At 42.1% G+C, this 25,262-nt stretch overlaps 6 protein-coding genes across 11 annotated transcripts; 3 read left to right on the top strand and 3 right to left on the bottom strand.

The window, feature by feature from the left end:
* The first annotated feature begins 198 nt into the window (after window positions 1-198).
* On the top strand, window positions 199-5,149 carry LOC135500629 (WW domain binding protein VOPP1-like). Its single transcript, XM_064792182.1, has 5 exons — window positions 199-325; window positions 800-852; window positions 1,073-1,150; window positions 1,598-1,767; window positions 2,179-5,149. The coding sequence occupies exons 1-5, from the start codon at window positions 263-265 to the stop codon at window positions 2,421-2,423; spliced, it is 609 nt and encodes a 202-aa protein (XP_064648252.1). The 5' UTR covers window positions 199-262; the 3' UTR covers window positions 2,424-5,149.
* A 1,752-nt stretch (window positions 5,150-6,901) lies between these two features.
* Window positions 6,902-9,367, bottom strand: LOC135500237 (uncharacterized). The gene is made up of 5 exons (XM_064791546.1): window positions 9,147-9,367; window positions 8,789-8,897; window positions 7,838-7,951; window positions 7,495-7,573; window positions 6,902-7,216 (listed from the first exon to the last, which is right to left on the bottom strand). Exons 1-5 carry the CDS (start codon window positions 9,335-9,337, stop codon window positions 7,125-7,127), a joined length of 585 nt encoding a protein of 194 aa, XP_064647616.1. The 5' UTR covers window positions 9,338-9,367; the 3' UTR covers window positions 6,902-7,124.
* A 588-nt stretch (window positions 9,368-9,955) lies between these two features.
* LOC135500235 (uncharacterized) lies at window positions 9,956-12,759 on the bottom strand. Its single transcript, XM_064791544.1, has 3 exons — window positions 12,529-12,759; window positions 11,513-12,145; window positions 9,956-11,059 (listed from the first exon to the last, which is right to left on the bottom strand). Exons 1-3 carry the CDS (start codon window positions 12,656-12,658, stop codon window positions 10,815-10,817), a joined length of 1,008 nt encoding a protein of 335 aa, XP_064647614.1. The 5' UTR covers window positions 12,659-12,759; the 3' UTR covers window positions 9,956-10,814.
* Window positions 12,180-15,730, top strand: LOC135500234 (tubulin alpha-1A chain). Of its 6 annotated transcripts, XM_064791542.1 has the most exons (5): window positions 12,180-12,387; window positions 12,919-13,014; window positions 13,225-13,274; window positions 14,163-14,385; window positions 14,571-15,730. In XM_064791542.1, exons 2-5 carry the CDS (start codon window positions 12,969-12,971, stop codon window positions 15,698-15,700), a joined length of 1,449 nt encoding a protein of 482 aa, XP_064647612.1. In that variant the 5' UTR covers window positions 12,180-12,387; window positions 12,919-12,968; the 3' UTR covers window positions 15,701-15,730. The 6 variants fall into 6 exon arrangements, with proteins under 6 accessions (XP_064647612.1, XP_064647610.1, XP_064647613.1 ...); XM_064791540.1 differs by lacking the exon at window positions 12,180-12,387 and having other exon boundaries at window positions 12,680-13,014; XM_064791538.1 differs by lacking the exon at window positions 12,180-12,387 and having other exon boundaries at window positions 12,985-13,014; window positions 13,225-13,629.
* A 180-nt stretch (window positions 15,731-15,910) lies between these two features.
* On the bottom strand, window positions 15,911-20,402 carry LOC135500232 (myosin-6-like). The gene is made up of 2 exons (XM_064791535.1): window positions 20,261-20,402; window positions 15,911-19,304 (listed from the first exon to the last, which is right to left on the bottom strand). Exon 2 carries the CDS (start codon window positions 19,187-19,189, stop codon window positions 17,111-17,113), a length of 2,079 nt encoding a protein of 692 aa, XP_064647605.1. The 5' UTR covers window positions 19,190-19,304; window positions 20,261-20,402; the 3' UTR covers window positions 15,911-17,110.
* Window positions 20,403-20,525: 123 nt separating this feature from the next.
* On the top strand, window positions 20,526-24,409 carry LOC135500233 (myosin-1B-like). Its single transcript, XM_064791536.1, has 2 exons — window positions 20,526-20,700; window positions 21,710-24,409. Exon 2 carries the CDS (start codon window positions 21,875-21,877, stop codon window positions 23,444-23,446), a length of 1,572 nt encoding a protein of 523 aa, XP_064647606.1. The 5' UTR covers window positions 20,526-20,700; window positions 21,710-21,874; the 3' UTR covers window positions 23,447-24,409.
* Window positions 24,410-25,262: the final 853 nt, after the last annotated feature.

Below are 25,262 nucleotides of genomic sequence, written 5' to 3'. Positions count from 1 at the left end.
AGCCTTGTTTAGACTTATAAGATACAAATATTCCTAAATCTACTGCCTTTAATAAGGTATTATAACAGTATTAGTTCTCTTTATAGCTTTATGAAATTATAGTATAACTTTCTTGAGTTTGAGGCAATAACATTTTCAATGAAGAGCGGGAGGGTGGATGGAAGAGCTAGTCTCGTGACATCTCGCCAAAAAGGTGAAGGACGAGAAATAAATATTGGCAATTTTATTCTGGCAGTTTCTGCCGCAATAGTGCAAAAAAACGATGGCTAATGCAATATTGAACCAAATTTTCTTATTTCTTTTGATATTACTTTGTTTCATAGAGGTATGATTTGAATTGTATCGCGTGACTATTGTCTACTTCCTCTTGAGAAGCGAGTATTTTGAAGTCAGAAATTGGCTTGTTGATGGGCCTATAGTTATACGTCATAATTACATTCATACGTTGTCACACACTCGCACTGCACTTTAACAACATGCTGTACAGTCTGTGGCATCATCTCTGCATGCATTGTGTGCAAAGCAAGTCGGGCCAGGCCTGGCCTCCTTGACCTAACTTTGCTATTACCAGGTGAGGACTAAGGTATTGTCACTGTTGATGAGACCGAGGGGAAAGCTCTGACCTCTATCACTGTTTTGGGACAGTCTCTCACGTGCAGCGGGGATTGGGAGTGTCGGGATTTGTTTGACATTGTCAATAACCTTTCGTGGTAACCAAGATAGGACATTGGGACAGATCATGAGGTACTCAGCATGTTGTTAGTTCTGCTTGTCATTCACCGTATCATCTTTTTTTCAGGCTGAATGTCGGACATGCTGGTATAATGGTTATGGATACACCAAATATTTTTAGTGAGTACAGTTGGAGGTATTCACTTTTATTGCAACTAAAATTACTCGGCGTGACATACATTGACATACTGGTAGGAATTTCACGCCAAAAATTATAAGAGCTGTTCTGCCTTATTAAAGTTTTGTCAAACACTCAAGGACAGAATTCTTTTGAATTCTTTTGATTTTTTAATGTTCTCGAATTACTCCTTGTCCTAACATCAGTCTCCATCTCTTTCAGCTGTGCCGTCAACCAGTATTGCTGTGGACCTGCCTGTTGTCAGAGTGTCGTTTCATTTTATAGACTTTGGTATTTTTGGTACGTATTTCGTATTACTAAAATATCATGCTGTACCCACAATGTATTTCAAAGAGAAACTCGTTTAACATTTCTTCAAAAACTCCCAAATCCATCAGACTACGAGGCTGTCTGATAATCCTGTCATGTTGTCGACGTTGATCTCCTGAAATATTGATTTGACTGTTAAGTGCTCATGAGGGAATAACTCATCAGTAGTTAGTGTGTATGTGGAATTAAATGATCAATACCAGGCATCATTTCTTCCAGCAGGGGGCTGTGGAACATGTCTCCTGGGTGGATGTGGGACTTGACCCAAGGGTGGGATATCAGGAATGACGCATGGCAGTGGGAGCAAATTTTGTGATTTTATGTGCAACTAGACGTTTTTTAAGAAAAAATTGTACAGTATATGTAAAAAATCCTGGTGGAAAGCCTGATGACTCTGATGTTTTTCTCTCCCTCCAGGTTATGTATAATTATGGTGCTATTGTTCTGCTCTGGAGGTGGTTATTGGTTCCGAAACAGATATGCCCATCGTCCGTTTATGATGTCGGGTAGTGGATCGACTGTCACCAATAATGGCATTAGTGGAGGTAGCAGGGGCGTGGTCTTACAGACTGCACCAGAGCGAACAGGTAAATATGATGTAAAAGTGTCTCAGTGAACAACTGTCTGATCGTACCAAGTAACATGGCTTGTTTTAAGGTTCAGATGGCTTCACGTATCAAACCAAGACTGAGATTTACAAGTAGGCTGGTGAGTTTTGATATTCAGAATCTGACACTGTTCGATACATGTACTCTGATCTTTTGATATCTCGGCCTGATTAAATTTGCCTTAGTTGGCCTCGTCTCATTTCTGTTGCAAGATCCTCTGTAATGCACCGGCCGATAGCCACGTGAGGCTGTTGCAGTGTTGATACCACAGGCAATTCAACAAGGTGTCCAGCTATGTGTTTGTGATCAGATGTCTTTTCTGATGATATCTATTGACATTGTGACATGCAGACTTCATGAAAGTAATCTTCTCGTCTGTTTCCTATCCAGCACAAAATCAAACTTCACTTTACCCACAAGGCAACGTTCAGCCGACGCCTCCAGCCTATACCGCCGAAGGCGCACCCTATCAGACATACCCGGCATCTTACCAGTTTCAGTCATTCGGGCCCCCACCATCGTATGACACTGTCTACGGAACAGGAGCTACTACCGGTAGTAATAATCAAAGTCAGGCCCAGCCGACACAGCCAGAGTCCAGCCAACCATCACCACGACCAGCAAATCAAAGCTAAGCTGCTGCAAGTTAAGAATGGACAGTAATCAAGTCACCTGTGATGAACTATTCTACCATTGTTGAAAGGAATTTCTTGTGCAAGTTTTATGGACTCGATTCATGAGGGCATCTCTGTTTAAAAAGGGACAACTTGGGCATGAGAGATGTTGGTTTTTCAAGCAAAAATAATCCTTTGAATTTTGATCTGCAACTTTTGTGAAGCAGCCTGAAGTAGACCTTATGATATACTCGGGGTCACTGCAGAGGGAATCTGAGCTGTACCAGCTTAGTTTTATCGCTATGGTTTGAAATTGGGGGATGAGTGCAATATGTGACAAAGGTTTCCCTTTTTGTGGGAATGGGTGTTTGATCTTTAGAATAGAACACTCACATTGCCGTTAGGACATTGTTCTTGCACCAATGCCGAAATTCTTCTAAAAATATCATGGCAATAGTTTTTTACAATCTTCATACCTTTCAAACTATTCCAGACATCATAAAATCATTTCAAAGTTTTCAGTCAAATCACTTTTCCTTCATTGCCATATTGGCTGAATTTCATAAATAGTGATCTTTAGTATGGCAGATGCATGTGCAATAACTGTTACGTTTGATACAATTATGTAATTGTAATTCATTTTTATTCAGCTCTGTGTAAAAAATGAGCACAATAATTTTCTGGTATCTAGAAATCGTTCAGTCGACATCTATTGTAATCGTTGTTTTCAGTGACCCATGTTAATGTATCTTGACCCTTCTTATTTCTCAATAGTCCATGTCCCTTTAATGGCGATGCTACTTTGGCTTTTCGACAACAAGATCTACATATTCAGTATTCACAATGAATCTCACGTTTCTGTCAAAGCATATACCATGTTATTTGTAGCTTGAGGGCGATGACTATGCTTTATTGGTTATTCTGTATTTCTGCAATTCTGCTGTTACACTCAAGAGTGAAACATGATGCCTACTTATATTCACTCGGGCTTTTGTATAGGACTGTGTTATTTCAAAAACAGCCTACAGACCAAGTCCTGTGGTCTTCTGGCTGTCCGTTGTTTTCCCCTTGCCACAATACTCTAGGCTGTTAAAAGTCTTATCTTTTGTTACAGGTTGCAGTGTATCTATTGTACATATTCTCTACAAGATCTATGCCTTTACATTTCCTTTGACTCAGGATGTGCCAACTAAACTATTAGAGACTTATTAAGTCATGTGGAACCAATTACATTCTTATAATTGGATACAATGTACATTGTGTACTTTAGTTTAGGAAGCAGGTTGGAAATCTAAATTATTTCCTGCTTGCTGTTCATTTGATTTGTCATTTATTTATTAACGATGAAATTTGCTTCCTCTCTTGCTGAGTGGATGTGTATGTGTGATAATTGCAGTGCATTTCCACACAATTTCTCTTATCTCAGTGTGTCATTCATATGTTGGAATTATGAGGGCGAGAGGATTCAATTATTCATTATGACAGTTATATCTAGGCCACATCTGTTTGGCATCACGAATGTTCATGACGAGCATTGTGAAATATATGATGTACTTGAACTGTCTCCTATATCTTCAGTTTAATACAGGGTGAACCGAAAATGAATCGGTTTAGCAATGTTAACCCTTTAAGGTCTAGCGTGCGGATGCAAAATTGTTACCATCATGAAAGTTGCGGTTTTAGTGGGGTCTTTTTTGTTGCAAAGTGTCTCAAGTTTCTCACAAAGTGAGACAAGGATGCTGCCTGAAGTGATGTTACCACCTTATTTGTCTCTAAAATTGACCTAAAATGCAGTTAAATTGCATTTGGATTGATTGTGTCTGTTAGTGACTGACTGTTGAGATATGGGCTGCTAGTCTTTATTTAGGTGTCATTGATTGCTACATGGACAGTCTTGTATGTACTGTAAACCATATTTAGTATTGTGCTAATCCAGTTTTGTTGCTGATTATAATATGTTAGCCTTATGCCTAGTCATGACGAATTATGTAACCTATTTATGACAATTTTGTCTCATTTGCTTTTTACCTCTTATTTCTTGATCTGAGTTTTTCGGTGATGGTATTTTACGATTATTTGTTCTGTTTTGTTGTTTGTGTAGTATTTATTATTTGAAGAGCTAGTATTTATTCGAGTTCACCATTCAGTTTGATCATGTACCAGCTTATGGAACCTAGCATATGTATATCCATTCACTTCTGCCTTGGTGTGGGAGCTTTTATGATGCAATTGAATAGTATTGGCAGGTGAGTTGAAAGACATCACCATTGCCATCACTTTGTTGTTCTTCACCAGTATTAATTTGAGAGTAATCAGATATAGCTATAAAGCAGTGTTTCATGGGATAGATGAACTTTGATGGGGTATACCAGTACACTTTTGGAGTACATGATTCCATCCCTGACGAATGTCAATGAAAAATGTACTAGGTGACAGCTGGATTTTGCAAAGGAAGATGCATTTGGGGCTCCTGTACAGATGGCCTACTATACATGTGTAGTAGGCCTACATGTATATTTGACAGATGAACCTGAACCGCCCGAATGATCTTGACATAGTATAAGCTGTATTTAGTCAGTTTGCCCACGGGACTCATATATTGTTTTGGCATGATAACGTAGAGAATTTGGGAAAAAGATGAAATATGTATTCAAGTTTATTACATTCTTGTCATAATGCTTTTCACCTGTATTACAACACTGTACATGCTGTGTTGGTAATTTAGACATAAATCAAATCTATTGACACATATTGTTTTCTTCTGTCTTCTGTTAACAAGACCAGAGTTGGAAAAGAAAGATAAATCAGTCTTGAAATGGATGGCATTGTATCAGTATGGAGCCCAAGGGTCCTGGGCTAAAACCATACTCTGGTCAAGGCTTTCTCCTCTACAAGTCGACCTCAAGTGTAGGCACTGTATGAGCAACTACTTCCTTCCTCGGAGTGCATCAGTGGTGATTAGTTGTAAGCCTTCTTGATTGAAGATACCAATGTGAAGCACAGCTGAGGCGACTGTCATCCACAAGTCCGGCTCAAGTGTAGTATGAGAAGCTCCTGAGTTGGTCTGTGGTGGCTAGTTGTAAGCCTTCTTGATTGAGGATTCTCTGTTCTGTCAAATTAGGACTGGATTTGATCCTGTTTACTGATTGCCTGTGTTGGTCTATATCAAAGGGATAACCTGGTATCAGTCATGATCTTCTTGAGGTACTTGCTTGTCTCTTGATTGTGCCAATGTCTCTGATTGTTACCAGGTTCAAGATTGGTTGCACCACCAGTACAGTAGTAGTACATTGTACATGCATAATTGGTACGCACATCAAGGCTGTGAAGTTGTTTTCACGACAGATTTTGCCAAGGACAGGAAGACCCCCAAGTTTAACCGATGACATGCAGAATGGGAATCACCTTAGAGTTGGGATTGTGAAACCCCTTCACTGGGTTGTCTTTACCAGATCATCTCTCAAGACTGTGGCAATTAACAACTGTCAATAGCTGCATTCTTTGGAAGTCAGCATGGAAAGACACGTCTCAATCAGCATAGGACAACGTCACATCCACAATCTCTGTAGGTGCTGCCATCTCTACTTGAACAATGACAATACACCAGGGATCCGGGAAATGAAGCCAGTATTTGTTTGATCATAGATGTCTCCAGTCTCCACATCTTCTGGGGGCAATGTTTTATATTTGGGGATCTTCCCCGTCAGCTCTTCCTTTCACCAACACCTGCATAAGGCCAACAACAGAATCACAACTCTGTCTTCAGTATCGCTTGAAACTTATTATTCTAGAGTTCCTCCAAGGCAACGTGAACATGACCTCCCGATTGGGAGTCTGGCTCTCCAACCACTATGCTACTGGTCTACCCAGAATTAAAGCCAAAAGACTTGATTTGATTCAGATCTTAGTGCTAAGAAAAGATAATTTGAACTTTTGCTGATAAGCATACATTGAATATTTATTTAGAAAAATTCATGTGCACTGCTCTTTGCAACATCAAAGAATCTACAGAACGTTTTTTAATGAGCAGCAATTTGTTATATGTGTCCCTTGGCTATATACTCCCGAGAGTCACCAATCACTGCAGCTAGGTAAGATCAATGGACAACTTTGAATCCATAAGGATCTTTAAAAGGAAAACCTATAGATCTTATATGAAGAACTTCTATATAGAGTACCGTACATAGCTTCAAAAATGTTTCAAATCACATAAATTTATGCAAAAATCTTAAAAAAATCTAATAGTATACACAATGGAATGTTCGAATCTTAAGTATTTTATTACAAAACTCCACATTTTCGGGGCAAAAGGTTACAATGACTAAGAACAGTAAAGTTGTTTCAGCAGTTGCACATTTCATGTGCGGATGACATTTCCCAAATCCCAACTAAGATGCGTCATAAGGGAAAGAGATTCGCCAAAACGCGCCAATATCAATCACTTTAAGTTATCACAAACACCTAAAATGGAAAAGTCTAATAAATACACGAACCAAATCTGCACCATATTTTACTGTTTTATTGCATAGCTTCTTTCCATTTCCCACTGAGCTCAAGCCAAAACATGGGAGTTCCGCTCAGATATTGGGTACAGAGAAGACCTGTAATCTACATGCCCCCCCCCCCCCTCCCAGAGTTGGCCAATTTGCCAATACCTAATCAGAAGTCTCAAACGTCTGCTTGAGAAAAGTGGCAAATAAACATCAGCTGGCAGTGCGGTCTCTAGTATTTGTCACAATCGTGGGACGAGTATTGTGTGCAGATGGAATCAGACGTTTCCTCCTTGTATCCAGCTGTTTTGTTAAGACCAGCACCTGGAGAATAAAAGAGGCAATTAAACATGAGATGGGGAAGTTTTATCTCAAATATTGAGCATTCGCTGATTTACAGAAGCATAATTTGACTGGAACAAATCCCAACATAAATACTTGTTGCAATGAGGATGCTGGGATGCAAAATTCGGCTCCAGTGAAAAACATCTCAAAAAGTTGATGAATAACAATTCTAGGATCAACAAGACCATTACCCTTCTTGGAGTGTGGTCAAAGAATGGATACGGTCTTTCTAAGAACACGTATATGACATAGCCTACCTGTAATGAGGTTATTAAGATTGCAGTAGTTCGTGCCATAATCGAGGACAGCATACCAAGTCTCTGATGTAGAGTAACCCTGCAATGAGAATGACCATATGAATAACATGTACAAATGTATCTCTGGTTTAATTAAGTTCCTCTGTTTCTGTTTTATATATCCAGATCCTACTGTAAGGATCCATCTGTAGCTGCAATGTCACCTTCAAACTGACAGCTCAAGTAAACTTAAAGAGAAAATGGTTTTCAGAGATCAGAGTTTACTGATCAGGCGGGTAAACCTTGCGTACAGTTCAGTGAATACCAGTCATCCTTCTGTACCCACATGATCCAAAATACTTACATCACAACTGCATGTCTTATCTTGTCCGGCGAAAGTGAAACTCAGATCATCAACATATTCCTTCACAGGGGTTGTGTGTGTGGCCTTCACTACATTTCCTTCATTGCTCACCAACTGGAAAAAAGCATAAAGATTTGACAATGGAAATTTTTAGCATTTAGAGTTGGACATTTCTTTTTTTATTGCCATCATCTGCATCCTGAGGAAATCAGCGGTGACATGTTCGCCTCTCCGGCCCTGCACCTGAAATGGTGTGAGGTCACATAAGGTATTTTCACACAGAAATTTTTAGTCGGTCACTCAGTAAAATAATCTTTAACACACTTGCACCTTTTTTGTTGACTTTTAACAACGATTAGATAAATAACCTTGATGCCATCTGCTTGGCTCCGAGTCGTTGGTAACTAGATCATGAAATCTTATCAACAGCTTTGAATCAGGTCAACAGCTTTGAATCAGATCTGACAAGCAAAACTTATTATCTACAATATTTCTGCTGGCCTGGGAAATAAGACCAACTGCTGCATTCAGGTAAATGTGTAATAACATATTGTTACATTATATCACAAGAAGTTATGTCAGGATATCAGACTGTCTGTATTTACTGGTGGCTCAGGAAAATAGAAAGGCAGTTATACACAATGCCAGGCAATTATATGAATATTGATGAGTAAGCACTCGCTTGATCTCGATAAGAGACAAATCTAGTCTGATGACAATCACTATAGTGCCCCCAGCTATCATAAGACCGCAGTTCATCTACTGTCTAATGTCTAAGGTTTAGAATCCACCTGGGTTAAGGCTAGATAAAAGCAAAGTCACCTGAGTGAGACAATGTTACAAGCCAAGGCAAAACAAAGAATATTTGAATGATTAGAAAATACATGTAGCTAGCTTTCCTGGCATAACCTGCAAGCATGATGAGAATCCTGAAGCCTCACTGGCACATACCTTGTAACGACATTTCTCCCCACCACCTTCGCAGCCATCAGGCCCCTGCATCTTATTGATCTGTGAAACAACAGTTTTCTGAACATCCTCACAGGCCTGGTTGAATGTCCTAGAAACAAAAAACTACAGCATTCAGTTATAAATCTAACCGAGGAATTACAGATGTTTGGCTTCCAACTTCCTCAACTCTCTCGATCTCGTCTCTCTCCATGAACCTCATGTAGCCTATGAGTATGACATTACATTATTCCCTTTCAATATGGGATATTCAAATGTTGATAAGATGCAAAGATGGGCTCTCTCATCAGCTCAAGCTAGGCCTAGTTGCTAACCCTCAAACCTAAACAAAAAAACTCACCACTTCACTTTGCAAGATGCATGCAGTGGTCCTGCATAACTGCCGGCAACAATCAAAAGAACAACACACAACGACAAAACAGAGGCAGATACCATGATGACACAGCAGTCTAGTCTTTCAGTACAACGTGCTCGCAAAGATCTTGTTTTAAACGAAGCTTTAGCAGTGAGAGACCTTCTCCTATTTATCATTTCATAACTCAATTTTTGTTTTTATACATTGGCAAGCAAAGTCATGTGACAGTCACATGCCTTCAGCCCGGAAGTAAACAAGAATTGTGACGTCGAAAAAATTGGAACAGCTCCTAGCCGATTTGACAGCATTTAGCAACTAACAACTTGGAAGGAACGGTGTTTTTGTGGTGCAGGCCCGGGGGGATTTTTTCTCCACCTTTGTTTGCGACGATCCCTAGTAGGTCTTTGCTGTTTAAAGACAAAAACTTAGACATCACCTCCTACAAGGGTGCATGCAGTTGATTTGATGGGTTTGTCCTTAGGTCGAGACTGTCTCGAAAATTTGTCTGTCTCGCACCAGGGATGCTATCTAGAACTTCAGGCCAACACTTGACATTTTGTCTGCGACAATCCCTAGTAGGTCTTAGCTGTTAAAGGAAAACCACTACTTCTCATAGACATCATCTCCTACAAGGGTGCAGTTGATGGATTGGTCCTTTGGTGGAGACTGTCATGTCCAACTCAGGGGGGGGGGCAATCAAATTTGTCTGTCTCGCACCAGGGATGCAATCCAGAACTAACCAGCTAGTGGAGTTAAATCAGATCTTGTTGGAGAAGTCAGATATAACAACTTCATGATTATTATGAGTAGAGAACACAATTTTTTCATTATAGACTTTATTGTTGTAAAAAAACTCAAACAGTTACAGTCAATCCAACTGTACAAGGATACGTCTGGTAAATACATTGTATTTTTGATAAAAGAATTTTATTCATGAAAAATGAAGTTTGGATGCAAAAATGAGTGTCATCTACAATTCATATCCTCCTTCAAATAAAGAAAAAACAATAAATTGACTTGACTGATCAAAAGCAATGATTTGATGACGACCCCTATCTCCCTTTCGATTGGTTAACAAATGCAATGTAATAAATACTGCCCTAGTTTCTGATCGCCCGAGTTGATTCTCGGAGGGCAAGAGATTCTGGGCTGGAGAAAAACAGTGCTTGTGATCTGGTGACGAGGATCAGGCATGTTGATAGAAAACATATGACACGTACATGATGTCTGTTTATAGCCAACAGATTTTCAACAGCTTAATGACCCCTGAAATTATACCAGGTTGCTGATCGTGAAATGATCGAATACTGTACATTATTTACAAATAAGTTAGTATTGGGCACCAAAACAATACTTACAACATTCGACAGAAATAATATCACAATAAAACTGAGTATAAAGGACACACGTTTTTCTAACTTGGTTCATGGGACAACAGACTTTGAAAAATAATGTGACCTTGCTACACAGCATAACAGGACGCAAATAAAAAGTGCAGCAGTAATGCACTACTGCCACTAAAGGTGAATGCTAAGCAATATTTAAAAATGAAGCCATTCAGCTTGACTGAAGCTTTGGACTTCAGTATGTAATGCTTACTGATAATATAGTATGATATTATCATTGTGAACAATTCGAGAATCTACCATGACCCTACACCACCCAGTTGCCTAGTTTATTCACATTCCCAATGTCTGATTTCTTAGGGGTGATAAAGCACCCAACCGGATAGCTGGCAATCGTCTTAGATTCCACATTGAAATGAAACTCCATGCAGCCGGTAAGCCTTGTCTTGTGATCCTCTGAAGCTTGGACGTTGTATGTGATGTTCAAGAATTGGACGCAGGTCTCGGTGAGGTTGTGGGTTCCTAACATACAAATCTCTGGGGGCTCCTTGGCTGAAGAAGAAAATGGTTGACTAAAGATGAATCTGAATTTGAATCATTATGTATTGGTCATGACATTGATCATTAGAAAACAATCGAAGTCAATTGTGGCTGAGAGAGTATTTTACAGTGGAACTAATCAAAGTCAGCTAGAATTGTGGCTTGTTCAATACTACAGCGCAAACCTCAATGACATTAATGGACAAATTTCAAAGTCAAGTGATTTAAAGAGGAAGACAACTGTTGATGGTGAGGTCCGCTCCAAATATGAAAGACCATAAGCTTTTTAGTATGGCAAGAGGTACTACATGTCGATGTTCTATGAAATCTGCAAATTCAACCCTGGAAAATAAAGCTGACAAAAAGACTGAAGTAAAATGCCTCCCTTCTGAGACCAATGTAAACTGGCCTGGAGAAGGGAACTCTGCATACTGCATGTCTTAGCACTTCATTCACAACACGTACCTGAGATAGTCTGATTAAAAGCCAGTTGCTTCTGATAGAATATATTGGTCTTTAGGACTTGGTTTCCAGCCACGTAGGTGAAGTTGATACAAATTTGCTGATCTACCTTCAATCTCCTCACAAATATCCTTGCGCAGCATTCACAGTTCAAGTCCCGACAAGAGCAGGTCCCAGGATTCAAATCATAAATCGGTTTATATTTCAATGCAATTGCTCGCGTCTTGTTAACCGCTTCTTGTAGATCGTGGTAGTAAACTTTATCGGCAACTAACCGGTCTAACAAAGGTCGTGAAATATTCCATTTGAAAGGAAGTTTCCTGGTGATTTTTGCACTGACATGAAAGTATTTACTTATCAAGCCGAATTCAACAAATTTATCGTATGTTCGATCTTTCAAACTACTCGTCTTCTCCTTGAGTAATTGGGTTAGTTTGTTGAGTTTCTCCTGAAGGAAACTGAGATGTTTTGTGTAATTTACAGATTTGAAGGCAGCAGATTCGTCATATTTTGCAACGAGACTTGCAGCCGAGTCAGTTGTCACAGTCACATTTCGGGATTTCTCTGGTAACCTCGGCCCGATCACATCTTTGTCAACGATTTTCCGCAATGATTGATCTGTTCTGACAGCCGAGCCTGGAAAACAGATCAGAAAATAATACAGTTTCGTAACGATATATCATCAAATGGATCATGAAAAAATGTCTTTTTCAATGGAAATTATTGAACATTACCACCTCAATTCATGAAAGTAACATCATTTTATGGTGATTAAGTGGGGTTTTATGCACATTAGATCAGGGTGCTTGAATGGCCGTTTGAATTACTTGCAATATATCCCAATTACCTCTCTCACACAGTGCCAATGAGTGATACAGGTAGGTGAAACTTCTTTGGTAACCCTGTAGCAATTAGTTCTCAACATACACGACAGATGGCGTTTTTTGACATCTATTCGCAAAGTGAGACACAAAAACGGCTTTTTTGCAAAATGTAGATACGTTGCGTCGAAGACTTACCAACATGAGGTGGCACTATGAGATAGAGAAACAGTAAAACGAAGGAAGTTAACAAAATGAAAATCACAAATTGTGGTTTTCGCACTCTGAATTTGCCGATTACAATCGGGAATGTGATTAGGGAAGCCATGGTTGATGAAGTGATGATTGACAGGTTTGGCACCGGTTTAGTCCATTAGTAATTAGGGGGTAGATTCTGTAACCGGGTTTTGAAATTTAGTAATCACAATGTTTTCAGCTAATTTTTTGCATATTTTTTACTCAAATATATGTCAATCCTTTCAAACTGGTGAAATAGAGACAAAAAAATGCATTTGGATAACCTTCATCTCCAGAGATTATACCTTTGTCTCCTATACAATATTGAACCTATCACCGACCTATTTACAGGCGCAAGATCGTTGGGGAATTCCCGCACGTGAAATTGACAGCGGGAGCCAATGAAAACAATCAAAATTACGTCATCGTACGGCACGTGTATAAAAGGTAAGTTTGGCGCGGTTTATCTCACTTTCAAGATCTCAATTCGACTCGTTGCGTCATTCTGAGACGAACCTTTGCTTTTGTTCCAGATTTTGAAGCACCAAGGAAATTTAAATTTAGCTCAAGTTAAAGTTCCTTTGAAATACTAGTAAATATGGTGAGTTCACTCTTGAACTGGCGAGTTCTGAGACAGTTGTTGCACCTTTTTTTCAGTAGGCTACATCGGGTACGAGTGCAGAGACAGCAGTCAGCATGCAGAGCTAGTGAGTGATGCTCCTTGCCGCCATGTCAGATGTCGGTGCCGGTATCCCCCACTTCGACAATAATCTGACATGTCTGAGGAATGAAGTGAAAACTAGCCCTACGACCACGCCCTTTCCATGACCATTCTATGCCAAGTTTTCTCTTGTCTTGCTGCATTGTTTTTGTTCGGATCGAGCTTTGATTTGGCGTTTTGCGCCAGCAGGCCGGATGCGCATGCATCGCCGTACCAGTTGCATCTTGATGAAAATCCGTCCTCCTCAACATAATAAATCCATCGTAATCGCCCACAATATATGTGACCCACTAATACTGTCTGGGTTTAGTCACCGACAGCAATCTCCTCATTCACACCCAGTAAGACATTTTCTGGATGTTGCTTCCGAATAATGATTTTGATGGATTCATTTTGGAGAAAAATGGTGACCTGAGTTGTGCACCATCTTTGACCTTGGGTCTCTGTAAGCACTGAATTTATTGAGGACTCAAGTGGAATATTTCAAACATGCCTTCTCTTCCTATGAGACCAGAAATAACTCTCAATTTGTGTTCAGTTGTGACTATTGTTCGGCCGAGGCCAGACCAGGTAGGAGTCCAGGGTGCCGACCATGGGGCGTGGGGAGCTCTATCATCATAGGGGGGCGGGGGCGGGGGGGGGATTAGTCAGGTCAGATGGAACAAAATATTGTTTTCTCTTTATTTGCTGTCCTTTCAGTGAGTGATTTAGTTGGCCTTCCACTCCAGACAGTGACTATGCTCCCACTCGGTGACTTATTTCGTTGATGAGTGTGATACTATCAATGATTTCTGCTTGCCGGGTGCTACATACTACATACTGTTCCATCTTACACCTCTCAAACTCAGAATTTAACACGCCTTCTGTTTTTTAGCGTGAATGTATCTCCATCCATGTTGGCCAAGCCGGTGTCCAGATTGGCAATGCCTGCTGGGAGTTGTACTGCCTGGAGCATGGTATCCAACCCGATGGCCAGATGCCCAGTGACCAGACAATCGGAGGTGGTGACGACTCCTTCAACACCTTCTTCAGCGAGACTGGTGCTGGCAAACACGTGCCAAGGGCCGTCTTTGTTGACTTGGAGCCAACAGTAGTGGGTAAGTTACATTAGAAGTGCATATGCTGTGGTGTTGCATCTAGTAGTAAAGACTAGGAATATGTCTCCAATATAGTTGTCTAATTTAAAATGTTGTCCTTCCAGTCTTAGTCTTAGTTTCAGTTACATCTTAGTCCATCTTTTCAGATGTACCTGTTGTGCTTAGATAACTTATTTGCCTTTCAGATGAGGTACGTACTGGAACCTACCGCCAGCTCTTCCACCCCGAACAGCTCATCACGGGCAAAGAAGATGCTGCTAACAACTACGCCCGTGGCCACTACACCATTGGTAAAGAAATCGTTGACCTCGTCCTTGACCGCATCAGGAAGTTGGCTGATCAGTGCACTGGTCTCCAGGGATTCCTCATCTTCCACTCCTTCGGTGGTGGGACCGGATCTGGTTTCACCTCCCTCCTCATGGAGCGTCTCTCTGTCGACTATGGTAAGAAATCCAAGCTTGAATTTGCCATTTATCCAGCACCACAGATCTCCACTGCAGTTGTTGAGCCATACAACTCCATCCTGACGACTCATACCACCCTGGAGCACTCTGATTGTGCCTTTATGGTCGATAATGAAGCCATCTACGACATCTGTCGCAGAAATCTTGACATCGAGAGACCAACGTATACAAATTTGAACAGGTTGATGGGACAGATTGTTAGCTCCATCACTGCCTCACTTCGTTTTGATGGTGCCCTGAATGTGGACTTGACCGAGTTCCAGACAAACTTGGTGCCCTATCCACGAATTCATTTCCCACTTGCCACCTATGCCCCAGTCATCTCTGCTGAGAAAGCATACCATGAGCAGCTCTCAGTTGCTGAGATAACCAACGCCTGCTTTGAACCGGCCAACCAGATGGTGAAGTGTGACCCACGTCACGGCAAATACATGGCCTGCTGCATGTTGTACCGTGGCGACGTTGTCCCAAAAGACGTCAATGCTGCCATCGCCACTATCAAGACCAAGAGGACCATCCAGTTCGTCGATTGGTGCCCTACTGGATTCAAGGTTGGAATAAACTACCAGCCACCAACAGTTGTCCCAGGTGGTGACTTGGCCAAGGTTCAACGAGCTGTTTGTATGTTAAGTAACACCACGGCCATCGCCGAGGCCTGGGCTCGTCTTGACCACAAATTTGACCTTATGTACGCCAAGCGTGCCTTTGTCCACTGGTACGTTGGAGAGGGAATGGAAGAGGGAGAGTTCTCAGAGGCTCGTGAAGATTTGGCCGCTCTTGAAAAAGATTATGAAGAAGTTGGCGTTGACTCTGTAGAGGCAGAGGGAGAAGAAGAAGGAGAGGAGTATTAGGTTGAAGACAATGTCACAACCAACCAGTATGACCATTGCACAATCTTAATGGTCAGTACCGACCTACCAAGTACAAATATCAAAAATCTGTAAATTATCAGTCAGTTTTCTTCATGTTTGGCAAATCGTGCAGTTTTCCAAAGATTATGTATCGTTGTAAATTTTGATTACTGTAAACTTGATTAAAATTGTGACAAGTGAGCAGCATTAATGCATGTTGTATTGGAGGCGAGTGAGAATCGTCACTAAATTAGATCTCAGTAGACACAATTTGATGTATCTTTTTTTGTTAGTTCTTATAACTAAACCAACATGTTGCTTGCTTGCTTGCTTTAGTAAGGTGATGGTTAAGCTAAACTATGTTTTAACAATGTATCATGATACAATCATTGTTCCGTGTCCGTGTTAGTAATAAATGTTTTAAACTTTATTTCAACTGTGTGTTATTCTTCAGACAAGGGGTGGGAATTATTGAGGTCGGAAAGCTTTCTCTAGAACTCTCTGCAAAGAAGGGGACGAGTTAAAGTTGTGAAGACAATGTCACAACCAACCAGGTGTACTGGGATGGGTTTGTGAGTACAAAAGTATTTAAGCAAAATTGTTGCATTGACAACCCAACCCAATACGTCAGACTTGTCCTTCAAGAAGACTGAAAACCAAGGATGTGACAACATATAATTGCTGATATTACTCCGGGACATTGAAGCTGTGAAAGACAATCCGTCGTCAAGTGGCAAGTCCATGGGGTACTGCATCCTAAACTTTAGGGGCTTTCTCTCTGCACCTCGACCGAGCTCAGTACAGGGGGATGAGTTTACGACTGACCCTAGTATTCGAGGATTGAGGTGGTGTTGCAAAGCCGAGACCAAAGAGCTTGCTGTCATATAGCAACACATTCTGACGAAATCGGGGATTAATGTTAACCCCTGATTTCATCGGATCATTCCGAACCATCGGAGTTATTCGGTCCGTTAACGGAGCCTAGGTCGGCGGAGTGGATCCAAGGCTTGAGGGTCATGATGCCTCGGGATGAGCAAGACAGAGACATCGCTGTATATACACATGTAATTACCAAGGAACTAGCCATTCCTAGGAGGATGTTAGTTACAGGCACGGAGACATGTTTTAACGGTAACACGACCATTCAACCTCGGTCCCATGAGTGGTCGTGTTAGCGGGTTCCACTGTATATGGTTCTACAGGGACCATAGCCGTCAACAAGTGCATAATAGAATCCTTAGTTCCCGGCCGGATATTCCATCCGAAGGCATTTCAAACTTCTACACCAGGTGTACAGAGAGAGCTCATAGATTTCGCCAAAAGAGCTCATTTCCCTGCCAGGCAATTGTCCATTTAGAGAGAGTCAAAGAGAAGTGTCATGTCCCCCATGAAACGTCACTCCGTTCCCTTTCAAACACTGCAGACTTTTATGGTGCTCGTGTTCACCGTCTTGAAGCAAAAATCCTCAGCCCACTCTTCCAAACTATTCTTCACCTTTTTGTCAATCTCCGAGTCCAGGTTCTTAATCACCCGCGTCACTTCTGTGTGTTGCACTTGTCCCCCTTGTTGAAGAGTGACCAACAACTCACTCAACTTCCCGTCAAAGTTCTCACCAAGACCATAAAGCTGCTGGCCTTCATCGCAATGGTTGCTGTCGATCAAATCCTCCAAGTTTGCCATCTTTGCTTGGAATCCCTGGTCCAGTTCTTCTATCGTCTGCTTCAGGTCATTATGCTGTTCGCCGCCATTTTGATCCAGACTTTCTGACAACTCCGACAGCATTTTCTCAATCTCTTCGTTCAAGCTACCTATCGCGTTCAGCATGTCTTGCTGGTACGGACCACCATCTCGTTGCAGTGTCTGGGTCAAGTTGGATACCTTCGTGTCAATGTCCCCATTCAAATCCTGAATCGACTGCTTCAAATCCTTGCTTTGCTGACGTCCTTCTCCCAGGAGAACATGCAACAGCTTCTCCATCTTTTCCCCCTCCTCACCTAAGTTGACAAATCCTTGCCTCACCTCTGCGTGTTGCTCGTGGTCATCTTGTAAAAGAGCGTCAGTCATCTTGCCGACATCTCCAATTGCCTGGCCATTACTCCCGATTGCGTTTGTCAGAGCCTGGTGATTCTTGCGCCCCTCTTGACGAGAATCCTCAATCTTTTTCTGCAAACCGCCAACCAATCCTTCGACCTTTGAGAAACTTCCTTTGACATCCATGTTTTGCACTGCCTGGGTAACGCTCTGGTGTTGCGCTCGCATCTCTTGAACGAGACTATCAATGCAGTTTTCCAAATGATCGACTTTCAAGTCAATTTTCTTGTCCATGTTCCCTTTCATGGCCTTCACGTCATTTCGATGCCCATGGCGTCCATCCAGATGCTTCGACTCAATCAATGTCTCCAGTTTGCCGACCTTACCGTCTAATTTTTTATCCAAGTTCGCCAGCAACCCCATGATCTCCTCCATGTCTCTTTCTCGTCCCTCGCGCTCTTCCAACTGCCAATCTCTGATGGTTTCCTCCGACTCGGCCACCCCAGAATCGCCTGAGACGCTAGCCACATCCCTACGCCTCATGACTGTCTTGTACCTTCTCTCAGAACCATGGCGAATAGATGCGTCCCTGGCCTGTCTCGAAACGGGCGATGACGTCCTGAACTCATCATAATCAACGGGCGACGCGGTCCCGACCAGTACCTCGACGGACTTCGCCTGGAGTTCACGTTCGTGTTGTGACTTCATGTCTCCCATCACACGATCGTGCTCAGCCGTCAGCATTTGAATGGCAACTTCGTGAGCCTCTTCCAACCTCTTAACCTCCTCCTTCAACTTTGCTTCTGCCGCATCCTCTTTTGCCTTTCTTGAATCGTCATCCACTGCTTCTTTGGCCCGCTGAAGCTCTCTCTCGTGTTGAGCCTTAATCTCTCCAACAATGCGGTCGTGCACTGCGGTCAGGTTTTTGGTAGTCAATTTGACAACCTTTTTCTTTGTTTCTTCAAAACTTGTGGCTTCCTTCTTCAGCTTCACATTTTCCTCACACATATTCTTGTTCGCCTGTTTCAACAAACAAATTTCCTTATGCAAATTCGTCACCGTCGTCTGCAGGACACCACTCTCCCTTTTGAGATGTGCAATCGTGTTCTTAGCATCCTTGTCACGCGACGTCATACCTTCTAGCTCATTCATGAGGGACTTGCATTGGTCATCTAGCTTGTGCTTCTCCCTTGAATCAGTAATGCTACTTTCGGTGTTTGTCCAGTCATTTCCTTCCTTTGTCTTATTCGATGGTTGTTGGGTTTCCAGCTGCCTTAAAGGACATTGTTTGTCACCCCCAAGTCCGAATTCGAACTGCTGCTTGGCTCTACCTCTACCAAACACTGCTGGTCTGATGATAGGATGTCCGGGATGTGACGTTTGTTCTGGATTGGACGGTTGCTCGCCAATTGTTATCCCAAAGGTGAATAGGCCTACACCATTCTTTTGGCTCGTCATCTTAATAGGTTTTTCAAGTACCCGGCTTTTTGCGCTCGTCTGTCTTAAGTCGGATTTATTCGCAGGCGTTTTCTTGAAGCAGCAGTTGCAAGTGTCCGTCGTCTGCTCTTTGAATCTGAAAAAGAAACAAGACTTTAGATGCTCGATCACAACTTGGTTTGTGTGCCACCTCTCACCCCAAGGAGATTAAACATGGTTTCATTCCCAAGTAGCCCCCTTGCCATAAAAGTTGTCACCCCCGTTACTAGCAGACAGTTCTACATGAACATACAAGTACGTGTACATACTTGTACATGCCCCAAAGGTGGTGTGACCTTTACAATCGTCATGTCTTTGTGGTTACGATAGTATTGATTCGAGGATTCCACTTCATGAGAATGTGTTCTGAACCCGGTAGCTACGCTCGAGACAATAGCCACGAAGTGGCCACACGCTTGCAGCCGTTTCGTTGAAACTTGGCAGTTTCATCGAAACTTGGCGGTTTCATCGAAACTTGGCAGTTTCATTTCATCGAAACTTGACAGTTTCATTTCATCGAAACTTGACAGTTTCATTTCATCGAAACTTGGCAGTTTCATTTCATCGAAACTTGGCAGTTTCATTTCATCGAAACTTGGCAGTTACAAGCCAGGTTGCCTGAAAGCCAGATTCGTTTGTGTACACGGCCTCTTCTTTCCACAACTTTGATACGCAGACGTTTTTTCCGGTTGAAGTGCTTTTGTCAGTCGGAATTTATCAAGTGCGAAACTGACCAAAAATAAAATGCGGACATCTTTTTAGAGGACAGCAGAACCTCCATTAGCGGACACACTTCTCTAGTAAGGACACTGCATTTGGTACCAAATTGGTCGTTTTCATTGTGATTTAGGCCTGCCTCTATCATCAGTATACTTATACGTAAAGGAGAGAATTTGTCAGTCGCAGGGCTCTAAATAGGGAGGGTTGAGATCAGGGCCTTATCACATATCCGTATATGGATAAAAATGTACACAAATTCGTCCTCTTTCAACAGAGTTTTATCCGTATAGGCCTACGTTGTTCTCACCCTCCCTATAAAGATGCATGACTTACCAATTCTGGTTCGGGCTCAGTGTAGTGTTAATATATATTCTGCTTTGGTCCGGGAGACTTAGTCGGTGTCAAGCTTTCGTAGACGGGAAACGGGAAACTGGATATCAACACAACCGATTACTCGCTTCACCTTTGGTTGATTGGACTGTCGCCAACGGCTTGATATCATTCATCAATTTTGTATTTGGGTCAACTTTTTGGTTTCGGCGAATCTCCTCGATGATATATATCTGTCCGTTTGGAGTGGATCCGCAAGTCCTGGCCTGTCTCAATACGAAATAAGAACATAATCATAAATCAACGAATCATTTAGCCAGCCAGAAGTGTCGAGGAGACGTCGCCGACAGTGTGCAGAGAACCGACATTCTTGAACCCTGATCGAATCAAACGCACTCCTCTTGACAAAGGTTGATTTTCCACAACAAGCAAGAAGCAATTTTGTAAGTACTTACCTAAACTGCGAACATCCCCCCCCCCACACACGCACACCCACGCACACCTCAGTCCCATTACGGGTCCCATTACCTCAAATACCTTAATAGAGATTTGAAGCGCTTGCTGTTACGCCGTTGCCAAGGTTACACCGGTAGAACTATCCGTAAGCGTTCGGGAAAAGGCATCTATTATGCGCAATCATAATCTAGAATGTTTATCACACGACTATAACAAAACTTAGAGGAGTGTTATCTGAGGATTTGAATTTGCATTCCTATAAAACAACATGTCAAAAGGTCAGACTCTGCATAATAAGTCACATCGAGGTATGTCTATTGAGGCGATGCATGATCGTACAAGTTTAAACCGAAGTAAATGAAAGGGAGTTTTCGCAACTTGACTCGAAACAGGTTGACGCACGTCGGCGTTTGCTCTGTCTTGTTGTTTTTTGCAGACGCGAAAAGTGTGTACACCTCCGGTCAAAAGTAAATGAATACTTGAAATTTCCATATGATATCTCCTAAAATATACACTACCCACAAAAAGTTTGGGAACACTTACGCCACATGTACAGTGCATTTTTTATTCCGTATAAAAGTATGGATATCTAACCTTATACCGTCAGCTGTGCATTTATCTATCATATCATCTTTATTGTGTATACTAGAGACATTCTAGTACAGTAGGACACATTTTGGCATATAAACTGCTCAGCCTACTCTCAGGATGAACTGGATACGCCCGTTCCCGCCATGAGGAAATCCGTATCGTGCTAGTCTGACTTGAGCGTAGATTTGAAGTCGGGTGCGAGGGGGAGGGTTGGTCAGTTACACCAGGGCCGTGGAGCGTGCCAGGGAGGCCCTCGAAAGCCCACCAGACGTCACAAGTGATGTGGCTGTATTGCGTTTTCTGCCATTACGTCATGCAAGTCATCTATAAAGCTAATCGACCTTGCCTTGCAAAAGTTTGTATCGTACAAATTTTCAAATCGGCCCGATTATTGTTCCTCTCCAGGTTCACAAGTCGACCAGATCTGACTGCCGAACAAGAACAAGTCGTCTGCAACAGAGAAAAAAGCGCCAGTCCGAGTCTTCAGCGTCTTCCCCGAAGGAAGAGCAGTCCGTCAGACGACCAACTACTTCACCGAGGACAGGCCAATCAACAGATCGATTGTTCTAAATGTACGAATTGTTCAAGGGACTATTTCGCTTCCTTGTGTACTCACAACGTGTTTCTGCTGGTGACAATTTTATCGAAGAACCATTTCTTTTTGAAAGCCAAATGCCCAATAGGAAGAATAATAACAAGCAAAAGGCGAACAACGGTAAGTCACCCAAAAGTTCGAATACTGATCGTCCGATGGCCAGCAAAAATGGAAACACCGACATTTCTAGTGGACCAGTGTCCGCTGATGCACAGTCGTCCAACTCGGGAGTGGCACAGTCTCCAGATCGACAAGACCCATCCATGACTGAACAGACAGCCAACGCTGGGCTACCATCCAATTTGGGCAACACGTCCACTGATGGCCGAGAACTATCGGGGGTTGAATTTTCGTCCTTGGGTGGAGACCAATCCTTGGCTGAGCAGTCATCCAATGACGGACCACTGTCAGATTTTGGCATCCTGACCTCGAATGGTCGACAACCATCGAGGAATGAGTTGGCGTCCGGGGGTGAACCGGACCTAAGGGAGCACGGCATAATATCTCTTCAGAACAGAGTTAAAACGGTCGAGGATCGCAACAAGCTTAATGCGAACGAAATCAAACGTCTGAAGGAGCAGCTTGCCGAGCAGGAGGCGGAGACAAGGCTCTTGGCCACGGAGGTAGACACCTTGAGAAGTTCGGGCGTAGATAAGGAGCGGGCGAGGAGGATATATAAGGATGAAGTGAAGATACTGGAAGAGGTCCACCAAGATAAAATCCAAAACCTGAAGGAAGAACACAATCGGGCTATAACGGATATGAGGAAGCAGCACGAGATGGAGGTTCATACCAAGGATGCAGAGCTGATACGAGCTAAGGACGAAACAATTCGGCGGGAGGCGGAGGGGACGGAGAAAGAACGGGAGCGGCACAAAGCTGGCATGCAGACGATAATAGAGCTGTTTGAGGGCTTGGATCGAAAGATTGTTGAGAGGGTTGGGTTGATTACTACAGGAGTAATCTCTGCCGTGCAAACTGCGAATGTGCATATCATGAGAATGGATGGAAAGGTTGATGGTTTCGAGAAACTGGTTGAAGACAAGCGCCAAGAGGACCGTGAGAATCAGCTAGATGTGGTGAACAAGCTGGAGGGTGTAGTCGAAGAAGTTGGAGATGTTCACCAGACTGTAGATTTTCTGAAACAAGATGTGCGCCAGCGACATGAAGAAATGAAACAGAGCATTGACATGGCCTTTGCGGAGATGGGCAAGAAGATTGGAGCGTCGATGAATGTTATGATGAAGAACAAAGATGATCAAAACGAGGAGTTGCAACAGACGATCCGAGGTTTGCATGAGGAAATCACCGCAAGCCATTTGGTATTGCTGGCGGCTCTACAAGGGGAGGACAAGAGCATCAAAATGTTGCACGCAATCGGTCACTTAAGACAGCAAATCGAAGACAAGATTGAAGCTTTGCCACAAAATCTGAGAAGAGGTGACGATGCGTCGATGACAGAGGCGATGCGCAATATGAAGCAGTGGATTGAGAACTTGACCTTCAAGGCGGAGAAGACCAACACATTCAGCATATCCAGACCTTAGGTGTCACTCTACAGTTTCATCAAATTGGACTTGACTTTAAACCTACCCCTTAATACATATAGACAAATAATTTGATTTCAGCCTGGAGGGGTTACCTTTGCATCACGGCAAAGGTAACTCACTGACTTTACAGCAAGTTATATTGTATGTGCATGTATGTTTGTACTGACTGTAGTCCAAATGGACACGTTTGAAAGGGAATAATCTGAATTTAATTCAAAGCATAGATGATTTATAATCAAGAGCTCTTATCGATTGGTAATATTGGATGAAGTTCCATGCCACGTTTAGGACGAAAATCTTTCCTATTGCTGAGAGGATGGAAACCTATGGCTCGTTTAGGACGAGAGTCCATTGCAATATTGCGACATCCGTCAGGAATTACAGAGCATGCAGACAGATGATGTGATGAACAGACGAAAGCAGTACACTTTTTATTATATTAACAAATCATTGTCTTTATTCTACCGCTCATGTGAGAGAAAGTCTACATTCGTTTTGAATTTGACGACAGGCCATATTGTCTTAGAAAATAGTGTTGGGCGCCGAATTTTAATATTTCGGGCCTTCAGGTTTTAAAACAGTTTTTGACTACTCTGGCAACCAACACAATTTTTCAGGACGCAGTCATTTAGGGCGCACACGTCATTTCCGTCCGTTTTTGTATTGGGACGCCGTTAAAATATTTCTACAAGACAAATTAGCTTACTCTGTACACAATGAATTAGTTAGCAGAAAAGAATATTACCTTATTTAAAGTTCGTTCTAACTTATATGTCCACAAACGGTTGTCTGGTTGAGTATTCCATATGAGATGCAATGACGTCACTCAGTGATGAAAATATGAGTTTTCAGCCATGACGTCACATCCGTTCAAGTTCACTGACGTACATGTGGGTACACCATTACGAGATCAAATATTTTGGGTTCAATTCAAAATTCAATGAAATGATGGTTCTGACACATGACGAGTTTTACCCTGTCGAGGAGAGGCCGAAGTGGGTGAGGTCGTTCTTCCTGATACATTCCGGATGGATGCCGTCCAATGGATAGCTTATGGATGTCTAATTGACATCCAGTGGATTTCAAATTGACATCCAATGGATGTCTAACGGACATAAATTATGTAATTCAGACATACATCTTTTCTCGATTATGTCAAATACGCCACACGTGTATGACATCCATCGGACAACCTCATACGGATGCATATCACGAGCAATTACAGTGTATGTCCATTTGACATATTGCCAGACGTCCTTTAGACAGGATGTCTCATAGATCAAGGACATCACATCCATTTGCCAGTGCAATGGACAATGTGCATACTGTACTACAATCTCCCAATGAGAGAATAGCCAGCATTTGCTCCGTAGCAAAAATACGTTCAGTAAACGGTGCTAGTATCACTAATCAACCCTTACCAATGACGAGGCTTGGAGATTGACGGTACTTTGATTTGCAATATCGATGATGTTCCCCTGGACATATTCATCGAGACCCGTGACTTTTGAAGCCATGTTTAGTTGATTACAAGACATTTACAAAAAAAATCATGAGGTCTTTTTTGTGTTTACAAAAAAGCTTTCAAAAATATACAAAGGTGACATTAATAGTATAAGATATCATTTATAATCATTTCGTAACATCTAGCGAGTCCTTCAAAGACTAAATTTACATAATATCATGAACATTTACATGGAGTATCATAGACGTGTATTATCATTCATTTATTCTAGTAGCGTGACTTTATAAACTTAAGTACAAAAATAAAACAGTTACGAAGCCAACGGTTTTAGCTTCTAAATCATCCGGA

The sequence above is a fragment of the Lineus longissimus genome, chromosome 16, assembly GCF_910592395.1.
Source record: "Lineus longissimus chromosome 16, tnLinLong1.2, whole genome shotgun sequence".
Taxonomy (NCBI): Eukaryota; Metazoa; Nemertea; class Pilidiophora; order Heteronemertea; family Lineidae; genus Lineus; species Lineus longissimus.
Note: the sequence above shows the minus strand (reverse complement) of the source record. Positions and strands in the feature narration are given on the sequence as shown.

What these genes read in the sequence shown, in the direction of transcription:
- LOC135500233 (XM_064791536.1), top strand. Translation starts at nt 21,875, where the DNA reads ATGTACGAATTGTTCAAGGGACTATTTCGCTTCCTTGTGTACTCACAA.
- LOC135500235 (XM_064791544.1), bottom strand. Translation starts at nt 12,658, where the DNA reads ATGGCTTCCCTAATCACATTCCCGATTGTAATCGGCAAATTCAGAGTG. An exon ending in CATAGTGCCACCTCATGTTG is followed by an intron (nt 12,146 to 12,528) that starts GTAAGTCTTCGA and finishes TCTGTTTTCCAG; the next exon opens with GCTCGGCTGTCAGAACAGAT. An exon ending in TTTTAATCAGACTATCTCAG is followed by an intron (nt 11,060 to 11,512) that starts GTACGTGTTGTG and finishes TTTCTTCTTCAG; the next exon opens with CCAAGGAGCCCCCAGAGATT.
- LOC135500232 (XM_064791535.1), bottom strand. Translation starts at nt 19,189, where the DNA reads ATGACGAGCCAAAAGAATGGTGTAGGCCTATTCACCTTTGGGATAACA.
- LOC135500234 (XM_064791537.1), top strand. Translation starts at nt 13,483, where the DNA reads ATGCGCATGCATCGCCGTACCAGTTGCATCTTGATGAAAATCCGTCCT. An exon ending in AATCTCCTCATTCACACCCA is followed by an intron (nt 13,630 to 14,162) that starts GTAAGACATTTT and finishes TCTGTTTTTTAG; the next exon opens with CGTGAATGTATCTCCATCCA. An exon ending in CTTGGAGCCAACAGTAGTGG is followed by an intron (nt 14,386 to 14,570) that starts GTAAGTTACATT and finishes TTTGCCTTTCAG; the next exon opens with ATGAGGTACGTACTGGAACC.
- LOC135500629 (XM_064792182.1), top strand. Translation starts at nt 263, where the DNA reads ATGGCTAATGCAATATTGAACCAAATTTTCTTATTTCTTTTGATATTA. An exon ending in TATTACTTTGTTTCATAGAG is followed by an intron (nt 326 to 799) that starts GTATGATTTGAA and finishes TCTTTTTTTCAG; the next exon opens with GCTGAATGTCGGACATGCTG. An exon ending in GACTGCACCAGAGCGAACAG is followed by an intron (nt 1,768 to 2,178) that starts GTAAATATGATG and finishes TTTCCTATCCAG; the next exon opens with CACAAAATCAAACTTCACTT.
- LOC135500237 (XM_064791546.1), bottom strand. Translation starts at nt 9,337, where the DNA reads ATGATAAATAGGAGAAGGTCTCTCACTGCTAAAGCTTCGTTTAAAACA. An exon ending in GCATCTTGCAAAGTGAAGTG is followed by an intron (nt 8,898 to 9,146) that starts GTGAGTTTTTTT and finishes TTTTGTTTCTAG; the next exon opens with GACATTCAACCAGGCCTGTG. An exon ending in ATAAGACATGCAGTTGTGAT is followed by an intron (nt 7,574 to 7,837) that starts GTAAGTATTTTG and finishes TTCTCATTGCAG; the next exon opens with GGTTACTCTACATCAGAGAC.